Raw genomic sequence first — 26,684 nt, 5'->3', positions numbered from 1 at the left:
CAAGGATGGGGTGGCTGTTCACATTTTGCTTTGCGGAGATGGTCTTCAAGGATGGAGTGGCCATTCACATTTTGCTTCGCGGAAATGGTCTTCAAGGATGGGGTGGCTGTTCACATTTTGCTTCTTGGAGATGGTCTTCAAGATAGACCAGTGAAAAGTTACACATGCAAAAACGTAATGACGATGAAGGTCCTAGAGTTCGGGCTCCTATCTCGGAGGAGAGAACCCTACTAATCTCGGTGCTACCATGAGAAAAGAAAACCCCAGAGAAGCTCTGTAGATAGACTTAGCCTTGGTCATATAGTTGGAAAGTCTTCAAAAAGTCAAGATAGTTTATATCTCACAGTCGATCATTGAGAGTAGTGTTATTATAACTTGGTTAGGACACGACCAAGCGACCACAGATCTCACCACAAACCCTTACAACTGCAAAAATAAATCAGGGTTGCTGACAAAGGGCTGCATTGCGCAAAGCTTTATCATGAATAGACTTTCTTTTCCACCGAGTACCAAGTCAGCACAATCTGTTGCTACACCAGAATCTCAATTTAGAGAAACAACAATGTTTTGGAGTTGGCCACGGCAGGAGGTGGTCAGAATGTGACTACAGAGATCAAATATGAAGGATGAGTCACACGATGGTTCTTTACTTTAGAAGACCATAATTCAGGAGAACATCCTTTATGCCTTGCAGATACTTTCTACATCTTGCATCTTCTGGACATGCATAGCTCCTGTCGGTATGAGTAGATCGGGGAGTTGGGCTCTCGTAGATTTTTGTTAGTTAGTTTCTTCCATGCCCCAAGTCCTTTGAGTACTACTAGGCCTTCCAAGGAACCTGAAAGTTGAAAGTGGTCAATGACAGGTGAAGAAGGACAAGAAGTAGGTGGCTCGTACCCTCAGAAAGGTCCATCTCTATCACCAGCCAGTTCTTTACAACAGCTCTCCATTCTTCTTTGTGGAGCTCCAGAGATGCACAAGTTTCCTTATTACTCAGGAAGACAATGGGTTGTAATGTGAAAATACCACGATGATAAATGGTGGAAGTATACACAGGAAGTATCCCCGTCTTTCCTTGGAAATGTATTCATATACCACGTCAGGTCAATATGCGGGAGTATAGACGTTGTACATCATATGGCAGTGTAATGGTGAATCACTAGACCCCAAGTAAATTTACATAACTGTACAAAAGTAAAGAACCAGCGAATTTTACTATTAGAGTTGTGAAATCCCAGATGTTTGTGTCTCAACACAGTGTTAATTCTGCATATTTGATCAATGACCGAGAAATAATCTTATAATGGGACCAGTAGGGGTTGTCTTCACGAGAAATGCTTCGCAATGCACACACTACTTCTTTAGTCATTCATGGTCCATATGGTTCTTCATATCCTGTATACGAAATACTCTCATAATGTGCAATCTACTTCTCACGATGGAGAAGGCAAAGTACAGGGCAGAAGTTTTACGATAGCCAACAATTATTACTAAGGCTTAGTCATTACTCCCGTCGTCGTCTCTGCTCCAACCCTTCAAAACAAAAGGCTCAAGATTAGACACCAGGTGGACTTTCATCCTCTCAGGTTTCTGAAGTTCATGTTTGTGGCCATGTCAACAGGTTGAGGGGGGGGAGGAATATTTATAGAAGGCCCAATGGTAGCAATATTTTCTCTACCCGGAGATCTGGCATAGAACAGAAAAACACGCTCAAGTATTTGACCCACGGCAACCTAAGTTTGCTGAGCAGAAGGTTTCTCCTATAGCAAGATTTTAGGAGCACAAGTCCCGAGTGAAAAAAAGACATTGGTAACATATGTCGCCAAGTCAATGGATTGGAAGAATTTTGTGACTTCATCTGAGAAATGTTTCACGTTTTTTTACGTTGGCCTCAGTTTTGGCCCAAAGGCATATCTGAACTGAAAACCTTTACGAGTCCTTTCCACTGTGTACGTGACATGGCGGTGCGTAGGAGGAGTAGTTGGGTCCTGGTAGGTTCAGAATTACCACTTTACAGGCAGGGAAGGTGTGGGGCCATCTACACACAGGGCCATTTTATGCACAATTATTGAGAAATAACCAAGGATCCACTTTATTTGTAATTCTGAGAAATGGTGGAATGAAGGAAACTAGACTAACCTGGGGATCTAGTAGAGAACTAGTCATCCATTGGTATAAAATCCAGAGCTAGGTGACCCACTGATACAGTGCACACTCTAAAAATTATTTGGTATAGTATCCATCCCTAGTGATCTATTCAGGATCATTGATGGTCTAGTGTGGGCAAACACTCACGTAACACTTGGCATGCAGTGGTTAGAACCTTCTAAAAGTGATCCAAGGAAGGACAACTGGTGAACCAGCATGGACATCGAAGCCTCTTTGATGCACATTGGGCTGAAGGCTAGCCTGTCTGGTCAGGTCACAGAAGAACAGTGTTGGACTGGACCACCAGAGAATCCTCCAGTGGGCCCAAGCTCTAAATCTATGTCCATCGGAGAACACCCACATGTAAAGTGTACCATAGACTAGTTCTTAAGGGTGTTGTTAGGGTTGAGCTGATCTTGAGATTTCAGGATCGATTTTAAAATCCAATCATTTTCCAGCCAATCACGATCGTGAAATTTGCTTGATTGCCAATCGGCATCCTATCTTTCCTGATCCCAATTGCTCAACCCTACTTGTTGGAGAATCATTTTATCCACTAGGACCAAGGAACCTCAATCCAACTGTATCCCGCATTGCATTACAAAACTTAAAGGATTTGCGTCGGACATCTCACTGCCAAACACCTTAGGACACCTTCAGAAGTCTTGTGGGGTTAGAGCGGTTATGGGGGCATTGGGGTAGCTGATTGGTGTATACCGCACCTATATGTTACACTACTGCTAATTATGTAACAGATAGGGGGCACGATTTTGATTGGGGTGTATAGAGGTAAATACAGGGTAACATAATCGAGATCTTCGTCCTTTCACATATACAGTCGACCGGCCAGCTACAGGTCGCAGAATACATTAGTTATTTTTCCCCCCAGATAATATTTCATTCACGCGTACGGTCTATCTCCCCCCGGGGTTCTGTAAAGAAAGCAAATTCTGCAGGCGAATTCCTTTCTAAAGTACTACAAGTTCTGGTGAGTTCTTTCAGTGCGGGGCGTGAACTTCCTGGAAATCAAAGTATTGAGACATATGAGTCTATTACACAACTCGGCAGTGTTGCTTTGCCAAACCAAACATGGAAAACGTCCTCCCTGTGTGCACGGGGGCCGGGCCTTCTACTGAAATGACTTCCGACTGCAGCGAAACAGCTCTCGTCACTACGTAGCTTTATAGGGATCTGTTACTGGGTCTGTACGTTATAACCTGGCCCGGATAACATATGTCAGGGGGTAGGGGGCTAGTAACACATGGTGCACATGCGTGCCAGGCACTTACATCTCATTACATAATGTTCTGTATAGTAATCGTATCATCACATACAGGTTTACTGTAGACTACACATGGCCAATTTATCTGCCCGGAGTACTGATCCAGCCCAGAAATCGGCCATGTCTCGGAGAACACAGGCGGCATTGGTGTTTGAGAATACCAGGGTCCTTTGAGCATTTGCCAGTCTATGACTGATGGCATAAAGGCCCCTCACACGGTCAAATGGGAACCCTTAGCATCTGTTCTTGGGGTGGGAGATACCCAAAGCTTGATAATCCCAACCCACCCATTCCACCCAAAGCCATTGGCATTACCATTCATGATGCGTAAGATCAGGGGTGATAAGCGCCAGCTCGTATAGCCTTCAGATGCCAGTGTATGACCATGTACCTAAAGAAGGGCAGCTCGGGTACTTGTAATAGGTAAATGCTATGGCTGGCTCTGTTTTGGGGTTAGGGTGTCTAGTTCTCTATTAAGGGCAAAGTGACTGCTTTTGTACTGGAGAACTCTGACTAACTCTGACTCTGTACTGGGGCGCTGTGACTGGCATGTTTCCAGGGCACAGGATCTGACTTGGTTATGAGGTACTGTGACTAGCTCTGTACGAGGGACTGTTCTGGGGCCCAGTGAAGAACTTTATTATCGGATATTGTAAGTGACTCTGTCCTACAGGCACCGTGACTGGCACTCTCTTAGGCCTCTGTGACTGTCTCGGCCCTACAGCACTGTGACTGGCACTCTCTTAGGCCTCTGTGACTGTCTCGGCCCTACAGCACTGTGACTGGCACTCTCTTAGGCCTCTGTGACTGTCTCGGCCCTACAGCACTGTGACTGGCACTCTCTTAGGCCTCTGTGAATGTCTCTGTCCTATAGCACTGTGGCTGGCTCTCTTTTAGGTCTTTGTGACTGTCTCTCTCGTCTACAGTCACTCTTCAGGCCTCTGTGACTGTCTTTATTCTATTGTCACTGTGGCTAGCACTCTTTTAGGTCTCTGTGACTGTCTCTCTCTCCTATGGTGACTCTTTTAGGCCCCTGTGACTGTCTCGGCCCTACAGCCCTGTGACTGGCACTCTTTTAGGCCTCTATGAGTGTCTCTGTACTATAGCAATGTGGCTGGCACTCTTATAGGCCTCTGTGACTGTCTCTATTCTATGGTCACTGTGGCTGGCACTCTTTTAGGTCTCTGTGACTGTCTCTCTCTCCTATGGTGACTCTTTTAGGCCCCTGTGACTGTCTCGGCCCTACAGCCCTGTGGCTGGCACTCTTATAGGCCTCTGTGACTTTCTCTATCCTATAGCCCTGTGGCTGGCACTCTTATAGGCCTCTGTGACTGTCTCTATCCTATAGCCCTGTGGCTGGCACTCTTATAGGCCTCTGTGACTGTCTCAGTCCTAGGGCCGGCACTCCTTTAGACCTCTGTAGCTTGCTCTGTTCTACGTCACTGTGATCCATATTTCATACATAACTCAGCCTGTCCCACCATGATGGATCCTCTGTTAACACTTGAAGCTTTTCTGGCTTCTGTGAGAGTTCGGGCATTCATACTGTCTCTAAATATTATGATGCCTGGTTACACGTGTTACTACGCCACAGACTGAAAAACTCCCGAAACATGATGTCAAATCTACATGTGAAAGGAGAAGCAGAAATATTTCATAACTCTGTTGGTAAACAGCGGCGGCTTCGCTTCCCCAATCCCTACGGTTCGTCTGCTTTGCTTTACATGGTCTCGTCCGCTCTTCCAGTACCTGCGTTGCGGTGTTTTTCCTGGGTGTATGAGGGGTTACCAGGGGTGCAGCTATAAGAGGCCCAAGTCATACCCTAGACAAAGCCTTGGACTATCAGCCAGAGATAAGTCTACATCTTAGTCTTCGGAGACTTATCTAATGCTCCTCCAAGGGGAATTCCATTCTCAGAATTTCATAAAAGTTGGGTAACTTTACAAACACTTCATTTACTGGTTTATTTTTTCCCCAGTTTTTACCTTTCTCCAGTCGCCACCAGAGCTGCTTTCAAAATTCCACTAAACCATTTTCCATTAAAGCGGTTCTGGAAGGGGTCATATCGAAGGCCTATGGCATATTGAAGGCCTTTGCTTGGCTAGGAACAGAACTGCAATGGTGTGGCATGAGTGGACTCTAGCCGATCATGGTGCGCACTAGGTGTCGGACCGCCACTGATGACCTACGTAAGGATAGACCATTCATAAGAAGGCCTGTGTCCATTTGCATGTACCAAGGACCTAAAACAAGACTGTCCGGTCTACAGCGCCACACTTGTGACCAATTCAGTACTACGTGTTTCAAAATGGCGGTCACCCCTACAGGAAGATAAGGGAGTACTAGTCAACCAGAACTCCTGTAACCCACACAATACTCTACGTTCCTGTATTCTGCCTCGCAACTACATATTATACGTGCGCAGTAGTCCATGTGCTAGAGATGTACTTTAAGAGGCAGCGGAAACTTTTTTGGGATGTCTGCCTAGCATAATAAGTCATTCCATGGGATGGAGGAAACGTTTCATAAACAGGTTGGCAGCCTGACCGTGCGCTCCGCGCTGCCAGTAGCTGCCTGCCACTTTATTAGTATGAAGTACTGGACTTACGAGAACACTCGCGCTCTGCTTATGTAATCATCGAAAATTCCAGAATCATTTAAGGTTAATGTTTAAGTGAAGGAAATGAAGACTGCCGATCCTCACACTGTATTGGTAGGAAGGCTGGACTCACATCGCAACGCCATGGAAGGATTCTCCAGGGGTCTATGACGAATAGCAGGAAGCAAAAATATAAAAATAATAAACAACTTAATTTACTTAAAGGGGTTCTCATCTTTGGACCTTCCCTTTATGTTAGCAGGAATTCCTAAGAAAAAAAGGTAGATCACAGGATGTCACCAGTGGTCAGCTGGGATCTGTCTGATACCTTGTAGTAAGTGCTCAAATTCCCTGCAGCGCTACTAGAGGGCAAAGGAAGTATTACGTGGTGAGCTTTGACGGTGTGTCACCAATATTGTAATTTGCAGATGAGCTCTTTGGGGCAATGATGTCACCCTTGTTATTCATTTGCAGATTCATAAAAACACTAATATCTCGGCAATGGAAACAGCAACTCACAAGGTGAAAACTGTGTTTGAATCTGTAGACCCTAAACTATCTATCTGCAGGGCTGGGGTGATACGCTGGTTCTGGTGACAGTAACCTATCTATCTGCAGGGCTGGGGTGATACGCTGGGTCTGGTGACAGTAACCTATCTATCTGCAGGGCTGGGGTGATATACTGGTTCTGGTGACAGTAACCTATCTATCTGCAGGGCTGGGGTGATATGCTGGTTCTGGTGACAGTAACCTATCTATCTGCAGGGCTGGGGTGATATACTGGTTCTGGTGACAGTAACCTATCTATCTGCAGGACTGGGGTGATATGCTGGGTCTGGTGACAGTAACCTATCTATCTGCAGGGCTGGGGTGATATGCTGGTTCTGGTGACAGTAACCTATCTATCTGCAGGGCAGGGATGATATGCTGGTTCTGGTGACAGTAACCTATCTATCTGCAGGGCTGGGGTGATATGCTGGGTCTGGTGACAGTAACCTATCTATCTGCAGGACTGGGGTGATATGCTGGTTCTGGTGACACTAACCTATCTATCTGCAGGGCTGGGGTGATATGCTGGGTCTGGTGACAGTAACCTATCTATCTGCAGGGCTGGGGTGATATGCTGGGTCTGGTGACAGTAACCTATCTATCTGCAGGACTGGGATGATATGCTGGTTCTGGTGACACTAACCTATCTATCTGCAGGACTGGGATGATATGCTGGTTCTGGTGACACTAACCTATCTATCTGCAGGACTGGGATGATATACTGGGTCTGGTGACAGTAACCTATCTATCTGCAGGGCTGGGGTGATATGCTGGGTCTGGTGACAGTAACCTATCTATCTGCAGGGCTGGGGTGATATGCTGGTTCTGGTGACAGTAACCTATCTATCTGCAGGGCTGGGGTGATATGCTGGTTCTGGTGACAGTAACCTATCTATCTGCAGGGCTGGGGTGATATACTGGTTCTGGTGGCAGTAACTTATCTATCTGCAGGGCTGGGGTGATATTCTGGTTCTGGTGACAGTAACCTATCTATCTGCGGGGCTGGGGTGATATGCTGGTTCTGGTGACAGTAACCTATCTATCTGCGGGGCTGGGGTGATATGCTGGTTCTGGTGACAGTAACCTATGTATCTGCGGGGCTGGGGTGATATGCTGGTTCTGGTGACAGTAACCTATCTATCTGCGGGGCTGGGGTGATATGCTGGTTCTGGTGACAGTAACCTATCTATCTGCGGGGCTGGGGTGATATGCTGGTTCTGGTGACAGTAACCTATCTATCTGCGGGGCTGGGATGATATGCTGGTTCTGGTGACAGTAACCTATCTATCTGCAGGGCTGGGGTGATATGCTGGTTCTGGTGACAGTAACCTATCTATCTGCAGGGCTGGGATAATATGCTGGTTCTGGTGACAGTAACCTATCTATCTGCAGGGCTGGGGTGATATGCTGGTTCTGGTGACAGTAACCTATCTATCTGCAGGGCTGGGGTGATATGCTGGTTCTGGTGACAGTAACCTATCTATCTGCAGGGCTGGGGTGATATGCTGGGTCTGATGACAGTAACCTATCTATCTGCAGGGCTGGGGTGATATGCTGGTTCTGGTGACAGTAACCTATCTATTTGCAGGGCTGGGGTGATATGCTGGGTCTGGTGACAGTAACCTATCTATCTGCAGGGCTGGGGTGATATGCTGGTTCTGGTGACAGTAACCTATCTATCTGCAGGGCTGGGGTGATATGCTGGTTCTGGTGACAGTAACCTATCTATCTGCAGGGCTGGGGTAATATGCTGGTTCTGGTGACAGTAACCTATCTATCTGCAGGGCTGGGGTGATATGCTGGTTCTGGTGACAGGAACCTATCTATCTGCAGGGCTGGGGTGATATACTGGTTCTGGTGGCAGTAACCTATCTATCTGCAGGGCTGGGATGATATGCTGGTTCTGGTGACAGTAACCTATCTATCTGCCAGGCTGGGATGATATGCTGGTTCTGGTGACACTAACCTATCTATCTGCAGGGCTGGGGTGATATACTGGTTCTGGTGACAGTAACCTATCTATCTGCAGGGCTGGGGTGATATGCTGGTTCTGGTGACAGTAACCTATCTATCTGCAGGGCTGGGGTGATATGCTGGTTCTGGTGACAGTAACCTATCTATCTGCAGGGCTGGGGTGATATGCTGGGTCTGGTGACAGTAACCTATCTATCTGCAGGACTGGGGTGATATTCTGGTTCTGGTGACAGTAACCTATCTATCTGCAGGACTGGGGTGATATGCTGATCTGGTGACAGTAACCTATCTATCTGCAGGGCTGGGGTGATATGCTGGTTCTGGTGACAGTAACCTATCTATCTGCAGGGCTGGGGTGATATGCTGGTTCTGGTGACAGTAACCTATCTATCTGCAGGGCTGGGGTGATATGCTGGTCTGGTGACAGTAACCTATCTATCTGCAGGGCTGGAGTGATACGCTGGTTCTGGTGACAGTAACCTATCTATCTGCAGGGCTGGGGTGATACGCTGGTTCTGGTGACAGTAACCTATCTATCTGCAGGGCTGGGGTGATATGCTGGTTCTGGTGACAGTAACCTATCTATCTGCAGGGCTGGGGTGATATGCTGGTCTGGTGACAGTAACCTATCTATCTGCAGGTCTGGAGTGATACGCTGGTTCTGGTGACAGTAACCTATCTATCTGCAGGGCTGGGGTGATATGCTGGGTCTGGTGACAGTAACCTATCTATCTGCAGAGCTGGGGTGATATGCTGGTACTAGTGACACTAACCTATCTATCTGCAGGGCTGGGGTGATATGCTGGTTCTGGTGACACTAACCTATCTATCTGCAGGGCTGGGGTGATATACTGGTTCTGGTGACAGTAACCTATCTATCTGCAGGGCCGGGGTGATATGCTGGTTCTGGTGACAGTAACCTATCTATCTGCAGGGCTGGGGTGATATGCTGGTTCTGGTGACAGTAACCTATCTATCTGCAGGGCTGGGGTGATATACTGGTTCTGGTGACAGTAACCTATCTATCTGCAGGGCTGGGGTGATATGCTGGTTCTGGTGACAGTAACCTATCTATCTGCAGGGCTGGGGTGATATGCTGGTTCTGGTGACAGTAACCTATCTATCTGCAGGACTGGGGTGGTTTACTGGTTCTGGTGACAGTAACCTATCTATCTGCAGGGCTGGGGTGATATGCTGGGTCTGGTGACAGTAACCTATCTATCTGCAGGGCTGGGGTGATATGCTGGTTCTGGTGACACTAAAATATCTATCTGCAGGGCTGGGGTGATATGCTGGTTCTGGTGATAGTAACCTATCTATCTGCAGGGCTGGGGTGATATGCTGGTCTGGTGACAGTAACCTATCTATCTGCATTGCTGGGGTGATATACTGGTTCTGGTGACAGTAACCTATCTATCTGCATTGCTGGGGTGATATACTGGTTCTGGTGACAGTAACCTATCTATCTGCAGGACTGGGGTGATATGCTGATCTGGTGACAGTAACCTATCTATCTGCAGGGCTGGGGTGATATGCTGGTTCTGGTGACAGTAACCTATCTATCTGCAGGGCTGGGGTGATATGCTGGTTCTGGTGACAGTAACCTATCTATCTGCAGGGCTGGGGTGATATGCTGGTCTGGTGACAGTAACCTATCTATCTGCAGGGCTGGAGTGATACGCTGGTTCTGGTGACAGTAACCTATCTATCTGCAGGGCTGGGGTGATATGCTGGTTCTGGTGACAGTAACCTATCTATCTGCAGGGCTGGGGTGATATGCTGGTTCTGGTGACAGTAACCTATCTATCTGCAGGGCTGGGGTGATATGCTGGTCTGGTGACAGTAACCTATCTATCTGCAGGTCTGGAGTGATACGCTGGTTCTGGTGACAGTAACCTATCTATCTGCAGGGCTGGGGTGATATGCTGGGTCTGGTGACAGTAACCTATCTATCTGCAGAGCTGGGGTGATATGCTGGTACTGGTGACACTAACCTATCTATCTGCAGGGCTGGGGTGATATGCTGGTTCTGGTGACACTAACCTATCTATCTGCAGGGCTGGGGTGATATACTGGTTCTGGTGACAGTAACCTATCTATCTGCAGGGCCGGGGTGATATGCTGGTTCTGGTGACAGTAACCTATCTATCTGCAGGGCTGGGGTGATATGCTGGTTCTGGTGACAGTAACCTATCTATCTGCAGGGCTGGGATGATATACTGGGTCTGGTGACAGTAACCTATCTATCTGCAGGGCTGGGGTGATATGCTGGTTCTGGTGACAGTAACCTATCTATCTGCAGGGCTGGGGTGATATGCTGGTTCTGGTGACAGTAACCTATCTATCTGCAGGACTGGGGTGGTTTACTGGTTCTGGTGACAGTAACCTATCTATCTGCAGGGCTGGGGTGATATGCTGGGTCTGGTGACAGTAACCTATCTATCTGCAGGGCTGGGGTGATATGCTGGTTCTGGTGACACTAAAATATCTATCTGCAGGGCTGGGGTGATATGCTGGTTCTGGTGATAGTAACCTATCTATCTGCAGGGCTGGGGTGATATGCTGGTCTGGTGACAGTAACCTATCTATCTGCATTGCTGGGGTGATATACTGGTTCTGGTGACAGTAACCTATCTATCTGCATTGCTGGGGTGATATACTGGTTCTGGTGACAGTAACCTATCTATCTGCAGGGCTGGGGTGATATGCTGGTCTGGTGACACATTCCCCTGTACTTGTTGTCTATGTGATGCAGGAGTTTGCTGGGTCCTCCAGGGATACTGATGCAGTTTGTAGCTTCTCTCAGCTTCCCCGGGCCTCCCTTGGCCATGGTAACATACCGGTAGTTGACAATGCGCTTTCTAAGCCTGACATCCCGGCTGTAGTCACCAATCATCTGCTTCAGGAAGCCATGACTGTGGCCATGAGGGGGTCCATAGATCTGAGCTCCTTGAAGGCGCAGATTGCTTGTGTGTGTCATCCGTGAGCCGTCCATCCCATTTTCCTCAGACCCGCATATGAATACAGTTGTGCACACAGGCCAGGTCTTAGCTATATGGGGTGGAGCAGGAGCAGACATTACTGGGCCTTGGGCCCTGAGGGTGTCCTACAGATCACTTTTGGAGCCACATTACAGATTTTGCATTGGGGCTCAGGTCCTTCAGTTTCCGCCTCTATATGGGGCCTGCAAGTTTCAGTTTGCAGCTCCAGCCCTGTAACTAAATGCCCCTGATTGATGCCCCTTCCTAATATCCAGCACCCGTGGCATGCCCCTGTAGGCCTTCTTAGCTGCACCCCCGACACTGACAAGCACGCAGGGGCTCCCGATCCTTGCAGTAAAGGTGAGGTGTCTGCATTTTATTATTTCAGCTTTGCTTTTCCGCGGTTGGTGTTGTTTTTGGCTCCAGTTCACCCCGCTATTATTTCGCTTTACTACAAGTGTTACTCATCTGCTCATCTGATTTTTTTTTTTGGGTTTCCTTTTGCACAAATGCACCTGCCGACCTTCGTTTCTAGTAAAGTGCTGTGCCTCACTCTGCCCATGTGCCCATGTCTAAAAAAACAATCAAAAAAAGGGGAACGTGCAAGTGACAACGCGACGGCGGACGTCTTGTGCCAGTGCTAACTTGCTGACAAGCATTTAGCAGAACTGACAGGGGAGGAAGTCCTCGCAGATGGTAATTTATGTGAATATATTAGGTTTATGTGCATTCCCGGGGGCTGCGAGGACCTGCGGGGTTGACATAGTTTCATTTAAAGGGGCCGTGTAGGGTAATACTGGGCTCATGTGTTCGCTTACAGGGGGGCATTTACTTTTAAGGTATGTTGTTTTAGTTTCGAGAATATCGAGGCGGGCACAGCCATCACCTATGCACAGTATCGTGACGTGACCTTACGGTCTAGATCAAGGTGAGACGACCCTATGGCTACAGAGAGGGCCATGTTTTTCGGCACAGTCCCGTGTTTGACGCCGTTCTCTAATCCTTTGTGTTTTTCGGTGTCTGTCTCTCATTCCATCTTCTCGTCTTGGTTTCTTTCTCCAGTCTTCTTAGTTTCTGTCTCCTTCCTTCTTTGCATTCCTTCTCCCTTTCCTCTCCTTCCTTTGCTTTTTTCGCTCCCTCCCTCCTCCCCGTGATCTTGGCTTGAGAGTGACTTGTTTTTCTAACCAAGGATAGAGATTAGCTAACGCCTCCTCCCCCCCTCCCCCTGGACTTCACCCTAATGATATCATAGGAGAAAGGAGGTGCACTACGGTAGGCGGTGCAATCCTCGGGCACTGTACTGTATATAAGGGGGACTTGCTGAAGGCTCCTTACTGCACTGACTGCTCTTAAGAATCACTGGGTGTAGGAGCAAGCATTTATTTTTGGATCATTATGTCCACAATGCTGGATATACAAACAATCTACGAGGTGAGACCTTGGGGCGATGCCACTGGAAATCGGGGAGGGGGTCTTTATCGACAGGTTGAAGAGGGTAGAGATTCCTGTCAATTTGCTAATGGTTGTCATTTCTAGAAAACAGGTTCTGTTCATCTGTTGCGTCGTGTGTTGTTTTTTTTGGGGTTTTTTTTGCTGTTGTCTTGAGACTTGTTTTTAAGGATTATGTTTATGTTATGTGGACTGACCGGATGGGACTCTCCACAGGATATCCAGGGACACAAAGGGGGCTAAGTATAGGGTGGGACGGGATACAGAGGTGACGTGAAGGTCAAGGGGGAACTGGAAGGGTTAACTTCACCAAAGAACAGCTGGAATTAACGTCTCGAAAGCCCAGGCTGGAAAGGGTCTTCACCGAGTGCTAGAGTAGTTGAGATGTCTTCTGTTTTGGCCTGGGATGAAGCTCTGTCTCCTTACAATATGGGCTATTCAGGTCCAGCAGCTGATGATAATCTGCTCCCACGGTGCTGGACTCATTTAGTACAATAGAGCTTTGTTGTTTTGTACTCAATGTGTAAGAGAGACCCAGAGGTACTGGTGCTACTGGAGATAACTTAGAGGTACTGGTACTACTGGAGTGGACCCAGAGACACCGGTGCTACTGGAGATAACTTAGAAGTACTGATACTACTGGAGTGGACCCAGAGACACCGGTGCTACTGGAGATAACTTAGAAGTACTGATACTACTGGAGTGGACCCAGAGACACCGGTGCTACTGGAGATAACTTAGAAGTACTGATACTACTGGAGTGGACCCAGAGGCACCGGTGCTACTGGGGATAACTTAGAAGTACTGGTACTACTGGAGTGGACCCAGAGACACCGGTGCTACTGGGGATAACTTAGAAGTACTGATACTACTGGAGTGGACCCAGAGGTACTGGTGCTACTGGAGATAACTTAGAAGTACTGGTACTACTGGAGTGGACCCAGAGGCACTGGTGCTACTGGGGATAACTTAGAAGTACTGGTACTACTGGAGTGGACCCAGAGGCACCGGTACTACTGGAGATAACTTAGAAGTACTGATACTACTGGAGTGGACCCAGAGGCACCGGTACTACTGGGGATAGCTTAGAAGTACTGGTACTACTGGAGTGGACCCAGAGGCACCGGTACTACTGGGGATAACTTAGAAGTACTGGTACTACTGGAGTGGACCCAGAGGTACTGGTGCTACTGGAGATAACTTAGAAGTACTGGTACTACTGGAGTGGACCCAGAGACACCGGTGCTACTGGGGATAACTTAGAAGTACTGGTACTACTGGAGTGGACCCAGAGGCACCGGTACTACTGGAGATAACTTAGAAGTACTGGTACTACTGGAGTGGACCCAGAGGCACCGGTACTACTGGGGATAGCTTAGAAGTACTGGTACTACTGGAGTGGACCCAGAGGCACCGGTACTACTGGGGATAACTTAGAAGTACTGGTACTACTGGAGTGGACCCAGAGGTACTGGTGCTACTGGAGATAACTTAGAAGTACTGGTACTACTGGAGTGGACCCAGAGGCACCGGTACTACTGGGGATAACTTAGAGGTACTGGTACTACTGGAGTGGACCCAGAGGCACCGGTACTACTGGGGATAACTTAGAGGTACTGGTACTACTGGAGTGGACCCAGAGGCACTGGTACTACTGGAGTGGACCCAGAGGCACCGGTACTGGTGGAGATAACTTAAAAGTACTGGTACTACTGGAGATAACTTAGAGGTACCGGTACTACTGGAGTTGACCCCAAGGTACTGGTACTACTAAAGATCTCACATTCCTCGTCCAGTCTTATGTTACTAGGGACATGTTTATGACAACTGGACTGGACTGATCTCATTCTATTGTCCTGTCCGGTCACTTGTGTCTTTGTCACACTGTTATCGGACCTGTCACTTGTGTTTGTGTTACCCCATCCCCTTGACATTGGCCATCTCCTCTCACGCCTTTGCTTTCCCACCAGTCTTGCCTTCTACTTCACAGTCTGTCTCCATGTCTCGAGCAGATCCTTCACCTTGGTCAGCTGATCTTGGTATCTCTATTTGCTGTCCCAGCCCTTCTATCTGTCTTGTGGCTCTTGTGACTCTTTGACGTTTGCACTTTGGTTGTCTAATTCCTTTAGACCTTGGACCTTGCTATCACATAAAGTCTTATCTGCTGTCAGTGCTGTCACTCGGCCATTATGGCTGTCAGTCCTTGGTGACTCACGCATACTTCAGATTAACTCTTAACCTTCTGCCTCCCAGGGCTTGTGCTTCAATACTCCCCAGTCTTTGTACCTTACTCCTCCTCCTCCTTTATGACCTATCAGGCCTCATATATATATATATATATATATATATATATTATTCCTTATCTCCCTGTCCAGTCCATATACTTTACTAGTCTTGGTTCCTACCAGTCCTTGTACTTTACTACCGCTCTTCCTTACTAGCCCCTTTGTGCTGTTTTTACGGTTCATGGGTACGTTATGTTTTTGCCTCGGGCCCCTCGTATGAATAACTTTGCTAGTTGACAAGCTACTGCTTGTCTTCAGCCCTATATACCTATAGGTGACATAGATCGAGGGCCTGACTTCCTGGTTGAGTACGCAGCTGGAATTATTTGACTCTCACACTTCTCTTTCGATGCCTCCCTGTATGTAGGACACATTCACACACAACCACCTGGTCTTGTGGGTGCAAGAACTTGTTTTTCCTGTTGTGTTGTCAAGATGGAGTTGTGTTATTGAGATATGGGTTGCATACAAGACTCGATGCCTTGAAAATTGTTGGGTTGGGCCGAGATATAATCCTAATTATCTTCTATTTTTTAAACCCTTAGAACCTTCGCAACTTGAATTTATCAGAAGAAGTAGAAAGCAACAATGACAACATCTTCACCAACCCCAAGAGAAGACATTCTTGTGCCCCTGAAGTCTATGATGAGACAAAGTGGCCTTCTCGTTGGACTTTGGAGGCTCCTCGCGCTCCTTTCAGAGCAGATCGATCCATAAGTCTTACTGAAGGGCCCCGAACAGCACTACCTCCACCACCACCAGGGTTCCCTCCATTGAAAACTCCTCTGCCATCTCTTCCTGCTCCATCACCTCGCTACAAGACAGAGCTGTGCCGTACCTTCTCTGAAACCGGTACCTGTAAATATGGCTCCAAATGTCAATTTGCTCATGGACAGGGAGAGCTAAGAGAACCAAACCGCCATCCAAAATACAAGACAGAGTATTGTCATAAGTTCCACCTCTACGGAGAATGTCCATATGGGTCCCGATGCAATTTTATCCACCACCCAGCTGAGCAAGGTGCCACTCAACATGTTCTACGCCAGAGCCTCAGCTACTCCGGTGTACCCATCAGAAGAGCGTCTCCTCCACCACCAGGCTTCCCAGATCCTGCTTCATTCTCCAGAGCTCCATCTGTTTCCCCTCCACCCAGTGATTCAATCTTCTCTCCTGTTCCGACTGAGACCAGAAGCCATGTGTCTTCCCTCAAAGGAATGGAGTCCTGTACTCGTTGTTGCTCTTGCCGATGCTCCAGAGCCGGGAATCTTGTTCAGGACCCTTTCTCCAACTATCAACTCCTACGTTCACCATCTTCCAGTTCCTTGACCGAAAATGAGTGTTACAGCAGTGGCTCAGAGTCTCCAGTCTTTGAGGTCCCAAGTCAAGTGGCTACCAACAAGCGATTGCCTATCTTCCACAGGCTATCCGTGTCCGATTGAAATATAGAAAAGTAGAGAAAAGCATCAGAACAAATTTTAATTTTTAGCCCTGCTGTCAGACTTGCATCAGGACAGTCGCCGACCTTACGAAGAAACGTTCTGTGAAGTTCCAGCTACCGGCAGAAGAAGAAGAACCTTAATCAAGTGCCTTTTGTTGATTCTCAGGGCTTTGCGCAGTTTGGGGTGAAGGCTTCCAAGTAGCCTCAATAGACATAAGACTTTTTATTGCACATAAGGAAACCCCCTTTTCCAAAAAAAAAAAAAAAATCTATTGTTAACCTTTGCAGATCTGGAGCCCTGTAAGGTTCCAGAGACAACAGGTGTATTTTCTTGTGTAAGGGCCTTCCCTACTACTTGCTGTGTACTGTAGACTGGGATAAGGTTCTGAATTCATGTAGCAAACCAAGGTGTAAAACATGTTTACTGCCCCGAGTCTCGTCTCCCATAGTTTGGGCTGGTACTAAACTGTGGAAGAACGGGACCCCGAGTGGACCAGTATCCCAATTGTGAAAAAAATCCTGACTTTTTACTCCTGTGAACTCCAAAACCATAGTCACTTTTCTGGAAGTGCTGCAATGCATTGCAGTGTTATAATACAATATCATTGTGTATTATACAGATACACTACTACAAGCGTAATATACACTACATTGTGTATACTCCTCAAGACATGGCACCATCCCCTGACATTCAGGTCGTGCCCTCTTCCCAGTGTTCCCCATCTTACCCTTTTATATGACCCCCCCCCCTTGTGTCTCTGGAAGACGTCAAGATCCGTAGTGTTATCTCTACCCGCTAGATCCATATCGAAGGCCTGTGATACGATACACCCGTAACCGTCCAATCAGGAATGAGAATTCATAAAGGAGACATCTGATTGGTCGATACAATGTATATCTCGTGCCCGTTCTGTGAAATCTTCCAAGCCACGCCTCCCGTTCTTGCAGCTGGGTATTATGACACCCGGGCGCAATGCATTTTAGTACTCCCGTCTCCCGGATCTTTCCAGTGTGCCTTATACCTCACAGGATGGCGGATACAGGAGTCAAAATCAGGTGCTTTATGGGAAATATCAGCAAAATCCGGTAGTAATTAATACCTTGATCATAGTAATCCAAAGTGTGTATCTTCTAACACATATGTATCTATTTATGTCCTATTTATTACCAAATAAATTTTATATCTATTTATCTTTTTGTATTATTTTGGAAATAATATATATTTGTCGAAACGATAAGTTTGTAATCACTTCAGTGAAATAAATGAAGCTAATAAATGGTAAATTTGCATAATCTGAGTCGTCTTTCTTGTCTGGGCGGATGGGAATGGTTATGGTGGGGCACTGCTATAGGGGTACTAGGAAACAGGGGTATAGCCATGGGGAGGTAGAGGTTATAGTGTCCAAAGGGGGCCCAAAGACTCCTCTAAGTGGCATATGATGGGTGAGAACCCCATTACAGACCCAGGAACATCAAGTCCCTACAGGTCTAGGTGTCCCAACTAAGATGTCACCATCTTGTATGTCCACAATCCAACAACCCCTTGAAAATAACCTCAGTTGTGTGTTCAAGATCACCATCTTGGATCAATTTGGTCTCTTAAGAAACAGTGTCAGGTTGAGGTTCCTTGGGCCCAACAGATATAATATTTTTGGATGTCCACAATCCAACAACCGCTTGGAAATAGACCATGGCACCCTTCAAATTTGGGTGCATTCTGCTGAACCATTATTGCCTTACAGTCTGGGCCCACTGGAGGATCCTCTGCTACCTAAGACACCAGTATTATAAATGGCACATGATGGGTGGGGGCCCTGGTATAGATTTAGCATTGGGACTCAGGAGCATCAAGTTATGTCTCTTCTATAAAGCATCAAGACTGCATATTGGGATCCCTACAGGTCTATATGTCCGAACTAAGATGGCCTCAGTTGTGTGTTCAAGATCACCATCTTGGATCAATTTGGTCAGGTTGAGGTTCCTTGGGCCCACCAGATATAATATTTTTGGATGTCCACAACCCAACAAACCCTTGGCAATAGACCATGGTACCCTTCAAATTTGGGTGTCGTCTGCTGAACCATTGTCGTCTTAGAGTCTGAGCCCACTGGAGGATCATCTGCTCCTCTGGTGAGCCAGTCCAACACTAGACAAGGTACACACTGGAGCAATATGGCCTCATGTAGGATTAGACATGGCTGGACTATATTACAAGTTCTGCTCCTCCTCTTTCCATCTAGGGATTAGTCTTCACATCACATCATATATTATGTACCCGCTCTATGCATGTTTTGCCATCAGTGCCTGTTTATATAGAAAGACACCCCTAGGGGGTCACAATTCGTCAGATTCTGTTGTGTGGTCAATGCCTTCTACTGAAAGCTCCTAGGCCCCAGTGCAAAATGTGTCCCAGGGCTTCACCTAACAGATATTGTTTATTGGGTGCTTTTGATTTATGCCACTGGGGAGGGGCACTTACACCTTTGGCTATGCCACTAGGAAGGGGAGACCTAGTCAAAGACCAGTGGGTCCTCGAGCCTAGGTGCAGTGACATCCACATGATGAGAAGTATCTCAGCAGATGTGATAGAGGGCTCCGCCAACCTGAGCTCTATCCTCTAATAGGCATTATTCCCCTGATTCCTGCATAGTTGGAATTATCTCTAGACCTCACCATTCCCAAGCAATCAGTGCAGTTAGTTTTGGTGCCTGACATGCTAACTAGACTCTATGCTAAATACACTAATGTCAAGTAGGAGGTGTCAGGCTGGAACAGGCAAGAGGGCGTGAATCAGAACTTCCGTTAGTCCCCTTGCCTGCTCCAGCCTGATACCACCCACTTGACATTAGGAAGTCTAGTTATCATAATCAGGCCCCAAAACTAACTGCACTGATTGCTCTGGTTTAGGCGAGGGCTAGAGGAAAAATTCTAACTGCCCCAGAATCAGTGAGCAGAGCTTATTAGAGGATGAATAGAGATCAGATCAGAGGACGTGATGAAAGGTTTAACTTTAAAGGTAGTTACACATGATAGCTACACAAAACTAATATAAATATTATATATATATACACATGGTACCAAATCCAGTATTTGCTGGTGCCAATGCAAATCTGAGCAATTACCAATCACAAAAATTATATTCCCAATATAATCTGCTGCCAGAAATAAAGCAATTTATAAAGTCTAAAATACCAAGATAATCTATAGCTGCACAAAGCTCAGACTAACCTATATCTGGTGCCAGGGTAAGATTCATCTATAACTGGTGCCAAGGTATAGCTAATGTACAGTAGGAGCCACAGTAAGGCCAATCTATAGCTGGCACCAGGGTAAGACTAACTGACAGCAACTGCCAAGGTAAAGCCTGCGTCAGAGTAAGGCTAATCTATAGCTGGCACCATGGTAAGAGTAACCTATAGCTGGTGCCAGGGTAAGACTAACTGAAAGCAACTGCCAAGGTGAAGCTAATGTATAGCCTGCATCAGGGTAAGAGTAACCTATAGCTGGTGCCAGGGTAAGAGTAACCTATAGCTGGTGCCAGGGTAAGACTAACTGAAAGCAACTGCCAAGGTGAAGCTAATGTATAGCCTGCATCAGGGTAAGAGTAACCTATAGCTGGTGCCAGGGTAAGAGTAACCTATAGCTGGTGCCAGGGTAAGAGTAACGTATAGCTGGTGCCAGGGTAAACCTAATGTATAGCTGGCACCAGGTAAAACTAATCTATAACTGGCATCAGGGTAAGGCTAACCTATAGCTGGTGCCAGGGTAAGAGTAACCTATAACTGGCGCCAGGGTAAAGCTAACTTATATCTGGTATCAAGGTAAACCTAATGTATAGCTGGCACCAGGGTAAGGCTAACCTATAGCTGGTGCCAGGGTAAGACTAACCTATAACTGGTGCCAGGGTAAGCCTATTCTATAACTTGCGCCAGGGTAAAGCTAACCTATAACTGTTACCAAGGTAAACCTAATGTATAGCTGGCACCAGGATAAGCCTAAAATATAACTGGCACCAGGGTAAGACTAACCTATAACTGGTGCCAGGGTAAGACTAAACTATAACTAGTACCAAGGTAAAGCTACTTTATAGCTGGCACCACAGTTAGGCCAATTTATATCTTCCTTCATGCTAAGACTAATCTATAACCGGCACCAGGGTAAGGCTAACCTATAGCTAGTGCCAAAGTAAAGCAAATGTATAGCCTGCACCAGGGTAACACTAACTTATAGCTGGCGCCAGGGTAACATTAAATAGTGCCAAGGTGAAGCTAATGTATAGCTGGCACCAGACTTGGTATAAAAGCTTCAGTATTGAACCAACTAGGACAATCATGTCTGGTGACAATAAGACAGCCCGCAGTTACCAGGAGCAGAGGTGGAGAGGGGAACCTTGGGTTTGGGTTCTTCTTGAATTTCCGGTATGCATTTGATGGGTGTCAGCGTATTCAGACAGGTGTTGTATTCATAATGGAATATAATGGTCTAAACAGGTTTGGTCTGTTCCCTTTCATTTACGAGGCCTTGGGTTCGACGCCTAGTGAGTAGAATATTTGCACGGGGCGGGGAGGGTCCCTTTTGGTTTTCTCTTTGTATTATTCTTTTCTTTTCACATTTTCTTTCTGGGAAATCTAAAGTTTCAGAGAACATGGCCAGGGGCCGCTCAGAAAGGAGCTGCTACCAAAGTTGTCAATTTTACATTGCCAAGTCGATCTCATGTGGTGTAAAGTTGCTCGATCTGGAAGCAGCGAAATATAGACCTGACTACAGGGCAGGAATGAACGGACTGTCGGAACAAGGGGCTTCCTAGGGATAGAGGTAGGAGTAAGGACAGAGGGGTAACTTCATGTTTATGGGCTCCAGTGCAAAATCTATAACAAGGCCCCTTATCTGGCATGTGATGGGTATAATACTGGTGCCCTGACACAGCCACAAGCAGGAGGAGGGATGATGTGCCAATGGGTAGGACTGACTGGATGCGATGGTGAAAGATGCCCTGTTATGGTAACCCTGTATCCCTGTTAGTACAAGACAGCCTCTGAGTGACTGAACTGTGAAGACCAATTCAGGTGTACCAACTGAGAGTGATGGCCATGAGCGGTACCACTGAGAGAGTGACGCCCATGAGGGGTACTAATGAGAGAGTGACGCCCATGAGGGGTACTAATGAGAGAGTGACGCCCATGAGGGGTACCACTGAAAGAGTGATGCCCAGAATCTCCCCGCATTCACAAGGAGGCCACTTAAAGGAGAAGCCACCATAGCCAACCCCTCCAGTGGAAAGAATCTGGACCTCAATGAAAGTTGCTCTGTTCTTGTGACTTTTCTACCTTGTAGAGTAAACTTGGTTGGTTACACCTCCAGCTATGAGTGCACCCAACCACAACCAGGTGTTCCTATGGAGACCTCTCCACCATATCTTATTTTCCCAACTGGGATTCCTTCGGAGCTGATCCTAAATGGATATTTAGACAGTAAATCAGTCCATGTGAAGAAGGATCTGGAAGTTGTGAATCTGCTTATATAAGTGTGAATAAACACAAAGTGAGTCAGCGTGCCGGGCAGGCCGGATCCACAATCTCTGATAGATTAATGGCAGACTCAGGTTTATCGCTCTATAATTTGCAAAATTAAACAAGCTGAATCATTGATGTGAGTCAGAAACCAACAATCATCTGTGGGAATCGGCCTCCGAAATCTTAAAGGAACACTCCAAAAAAAAAAAAAGGTGTGGCACCCAGAGGGCGGAGCATGACACAAGGATTCGGTTTTGGAGGGATTTCTTAACTACAGGTCATGCTCCGCCCCCACAGATCCCAAACTAGGCATAAAACATCAGTCTTGCTTGGAGTTATCTTATTTATAAGTTTTCAAACATTTTATATATCCAATAGCTGGAAGTTTGGCAGTTGTCACCTCCTCCTTCTTCAGTTGTCACCTCCTTCTTCAGTTGTCACCGCCTCCTCCTTCAGTTGTCACCTCCTCCTCCTTCAGTTGTCACCTCCTCCTCCTTCAGTTGTCACCTCCTCCTCCTTCAGTTGTCACCGCCTCCTCCTTCAGTTGTCACCTCCTCCTCCTTCAGTTGTCACCGCCTCCTCCTTCAGTTGTCACCTCCTCCTCCTTCAGTTGTCACCTCCTCCTTCTTCAGTTGTCACCGCCTCCTTCTTCAGATGTCACCTCCTCCATCTTCAGTTGTCACTGCCTCCTTCAGTTTTCACCTCCTCCTCCTTCAGTTGTCACCTCCTCCTTCTTCAGTTGTCACCTCCTCCTTCTTCAGTTCTCACCTCCTCCTTCTTCAGTTCTCACCTCCTCCTCCTTCAGTTGTCACCTCCTCCTCCTTCAGTTGTCACCTCCTCCTTCTTCAGTTCTCACCTCCTCCTTCTTCAGTTCTCACCTCCTCCTCCTTCAGTTGTCACCTCCTCCTCCTTCAGTTGTCACCTCCTCCTTCTTCAGTTCTCACCTCCTCCTCCTTCAGTTGTCACCGCCTCCTTCTTTAGTTGTCACCTCCTCCTCCTTCAGTTGTCACCTCCTCCTTCTTCAGTTGTCACCTCCTTCTTCTTTAGTGGTCACCTCCTCCTTCTTCAGTTGTCACCTCCTCCTTCTTCAGTTGTCACCTCCTCCATCAGTTCTCACCTCCTCCTTCTTCAGTTCTCACCTCCTCCTTCTTCAGTTGTCACCTCCTCCATCAGTTGTCACCTCCTTCTTCTTCAGTTCTCACCTCCTCCTTCTTCAGTACTCACCTCCTCCTCCATCAGTTCTCACCTCCTTCTTCTTTAGTGGTCACCTCCTCCTTCTTTAGTTGTCAGCTCCTCCTCCATCAGTTGTCACCTCCTTCTTCAGTTGTCACCTCCTCCTCCTTCAGTTGTCACCTCCTCCTCCTTCAGTTGTCACCGCCTCCTCCTTCAGTTGTCACCTCCTCCTCCTTCAGTTGTCACCGCCTCCTCCTTCAGTTGTCACCTCCTCCTCCTTCAGTTGTCACCTCCTCCTTCTTCAGTTGTCACCGCCTCCTTCTTCAGATGTCACCTCCTCCATCTTCAGTTGTCACTGCCTCCTTCAGTTTTCACCTCCTCCTCCTTCAGTTGTCACCTCCTCCTTCTTCAGTTGTCACCTCCTCCTTCTTCAGTTCTCACCTCCTCCATCTTCAGTTGTCACTGCCTCCTTCAGTTTTCACCTCCTCCTTCTTCAGTTGTCACCTCCTCCTTCTTCAGTTGTCACCTCCTCCTTCAGTTGTCACCTCCTCCTCCTTCAGTTGTCACCTCCTCCTTCTTCAGTTCTCACCTCCTCCTCCTTCAGTTGTCACCGCCTCCTTCTTTAGTTGTCACCTCCTCCTCCTTCAGTTGTCACCTCCTCCTCCTTCAGTTGTCACCTCCTCCTTCTTCAGTTCTCACCTCCTCCTCCTTCAGTTGTCACCTCCTCCTCCTTCAGTTGTCACCTCCTCCTTCTTCAGTTCTCACCTCCTCCTTCTTCAGTTCTCACCTCCTCCTCCTTCAGTTGTCACCTCCTCCTTCTTCAGTTCTCACCTCCTCCTCCTTCAGTTGTCACCGCCTCCTTCTTTAGTTGTCACCTCCTCCTCCTTCAGTTGTCACCTCCTCCTTCTTCAGTTGTCACCTCCTTCTTCTTTAGTGGTCACCTCCTCCTTCTTCAGTTGTCACCTCCTCCTTCTTCAGTTGTCACCTCCTCCATCAGTTGTCACCTCCTCCTTCTTCAGTTCTCACCTCCTCCTTCTTCAGTTGTCACCTCCTCCATCAGTTCTCACCTCCTCCTTCTTCAGTTCTCACCTCCTCCTTCTTCAGTTGTCACCTCCTCCTTCTTCAGTTGTCACCTCCTTCTTCTTCAGTTCTCACCTCCTCCTTCTTCAGTACTCACCTCCTCCTCCATCAGTTCTCACCTCCTTCTTCTTTAGTGGTCACCTCCTCCTTCTTTAGTTGTCAGCTCCTCCTCCATCAGTTGTCACCTCCTTCTTCAGTTGTCACCTCCTCCTTCTTGACCTCCTACTTCATCTAAGTCCACATAGACAAAGCTAACTTTATGATCACGCCACCATCTTTCTTCCCCTCCCTGCACCTAGACATATCTCCTGTGAGAACAAAAGGATTGAGCATGTCCAAATACAACGGCCCCATCCTTTTCTCTCCTTATATTTGCCAACAGGGAGAGTCTGGATGGGCCCATGGACATTTGATGGTTGACCAGACCGGGCAAAATTGGCCTATTTGTCTGACACTAATTGCTGTGCCCACTATGCCTATTTATGGGGGGTCGTGGAGTGATAACTTCTGGCCAAACAAGGACTCAGCCACCATCTATATTATGTGTATGGCCGGCTTTACAGTGACTAGTTGGAAAGGTGATGTCTTATAAAGCAACCACATAGAAAACCACTAAGATCTGCATGACTCTAGGCCTCAACAAAATGGAGGACTCCTTTCACTCCCTGCCCTTGTGTTGTGTAGCACTGAGCCATAGAGATATGGAGTCCGCCATATTAGTAGATCTAGTCTGTGACATAACCAGAAATACAAGTTATTGCAAAAGAAAATCCATGTCTTCTTCTGAGATTCAGACATCTTATTATTTTGAGACAAGATTGCGCCTTTAACCCTTTACATTCCCATTTCTCTGACATTGGCCCCTTGTGGAGGAGACTCTGCACAATGATGGCGCCTTGGTAATGGATTCTGTAGAGTTATGGTCTGGCTGGAGCCGTTCATAGAAGTCCCGTCTAGTGCGGCAGAGCGAGGACAGGTGGAGCACATACAGCCCCAGGACACGTGACGACAACCGTGTTTGTGAAGACATGTGAAGGTTGTCAGGGAGACGGTCCAAGCAATGAGACATTTCCTTCTCTTCAGATGTCCATGAAAAGTGACATCAGCGACATCAGCACCTGAGTAACTACGAGGAAGAGCGCAAGTGTGTGCGAGAGCCCACCCCGGGGAGAGCCCACCCAAATATCTATATAATCTATCTATCTATCTATCTATCTATCTATCTATCTATCTATCTATCTATCTCCTGTCTTTCTGCAGTCGGGCTTTATCCTACTGCTGGATATATATATACACTCACCGGCCACTTTATTAGGTACACCTGTCCAACTGCTCGTTAACACTTAATTTCTAATCAGCCAATCACGTGGCGGCAACTCAGTGCATTTAGGCATGTAGACATGGTCAAGACAATCTCCTGCAGTTCAAACCGAGCATCAGTATGGGGAAGAAAGGTGATTTGAGTGCCTTTGAACGTGGCATGGTTGTTGGTGCCAGAAGGGCTGGTCTGAGTATTTCAGAAACTGCTGATCTACTGGGATTTTCACGCACAACCATCTCTAGGGTTTACAGAGAATGGTCCGAAAAAGAAAAAACATCCAGTGAGCGGCAGTTCTGTGGGGGGCGGAAATGCGTTGTTGATGCCAGAGGTCAGAGGAGAATGGCCAGACTGGTTCCAGCTGATAGAAAGGCAACAGTGACTCAAATAGCCACCCGTTACACCAAGGTAGCCAGAAGAGCATCTCTGAACGCCGCACAGTACGTCCAACTTTGAGGCTACAGATGGGCTACAGCAGCAGAAGACCACACCGGGGGCCACTCCTTTCAGCTAAGAACAGGAAACTGAGGCTACAATTTGCACAAGCTCATCGAAATTGGACAATTGAAGATTGGAAAAACTTTGCCTGGTCTGATGAGTCTCGATTTCTGTTGCGACATTCGGATGGTAGGGTCAGAATTTGGCGTCAACAACATGAAAGCATGGATCCATCCTGCCTTGTATCGGTAACGGTTCAGGCTGGTGGTGGTGGTGTCATGGTGTGGGGAATATTTTCTTGGCACTCTTTGGGCCCCTTGGTACCAATTGAGCATGGTTGCAACGCCAAAGCCTACCTGAGTATTGTTGCTGACCATGTCCATCCCTTTATGACCACAATGTACCCAACATCTGATGGCTACTTTCAGCAGGATAATGCAATGCCATGTCATAAAGC

At 47.2% G+C, this 26,684-nt stretch overlaps 1 protein-coding gene across 1 annotated transcript; it reads left to right on the top strand.

Moving 5' to 3' along the window:
* Window positions 1–12,866: 12,866 nt before the first annotated feature.
* Window positions 12,867–17,998, top strand: ZFP36 (ZFP36 ring finger protein). Its single transcript, XM_075260468.1, has 2 exons — window positions 12,867–12,964; window positions 15,813–17,998. Exons 1-2 carry the CDS (start codon window positions 12,929–12,931, stop codon window positions 16,704–16,706), a joined length of 930 nt encoding a protein of 309 aa, XP_075116569.1. The 5' UTR covers window positions 12,867–12,928; the 3' UTR covers window positions 16,707–17,998.
* Window positions 17,999–26,684: the final 8,686 nt, after the last annotated feature.

The sequence above is a fragment of the Leptodactylus fuscus genome, chromosome 11 (genome assembly GCF_031893055.1).
Source record: "Leptodactylus fuscus isolate aLepFus1 chromosome 11, aLepFus1.hap2, whole genome shotgun sequence".
NCBI lineage: Eukaryota > Metazoa > Chordata > Amphibia > Anura > Leptodactylidae > Leptodactylus > Leptodactylus fuscus.
The sequence above is the reverse complement of the archived record's forward strand: the minus strand, read 5'-3'. Positions and strand labels throughout refer to the sequence as shown.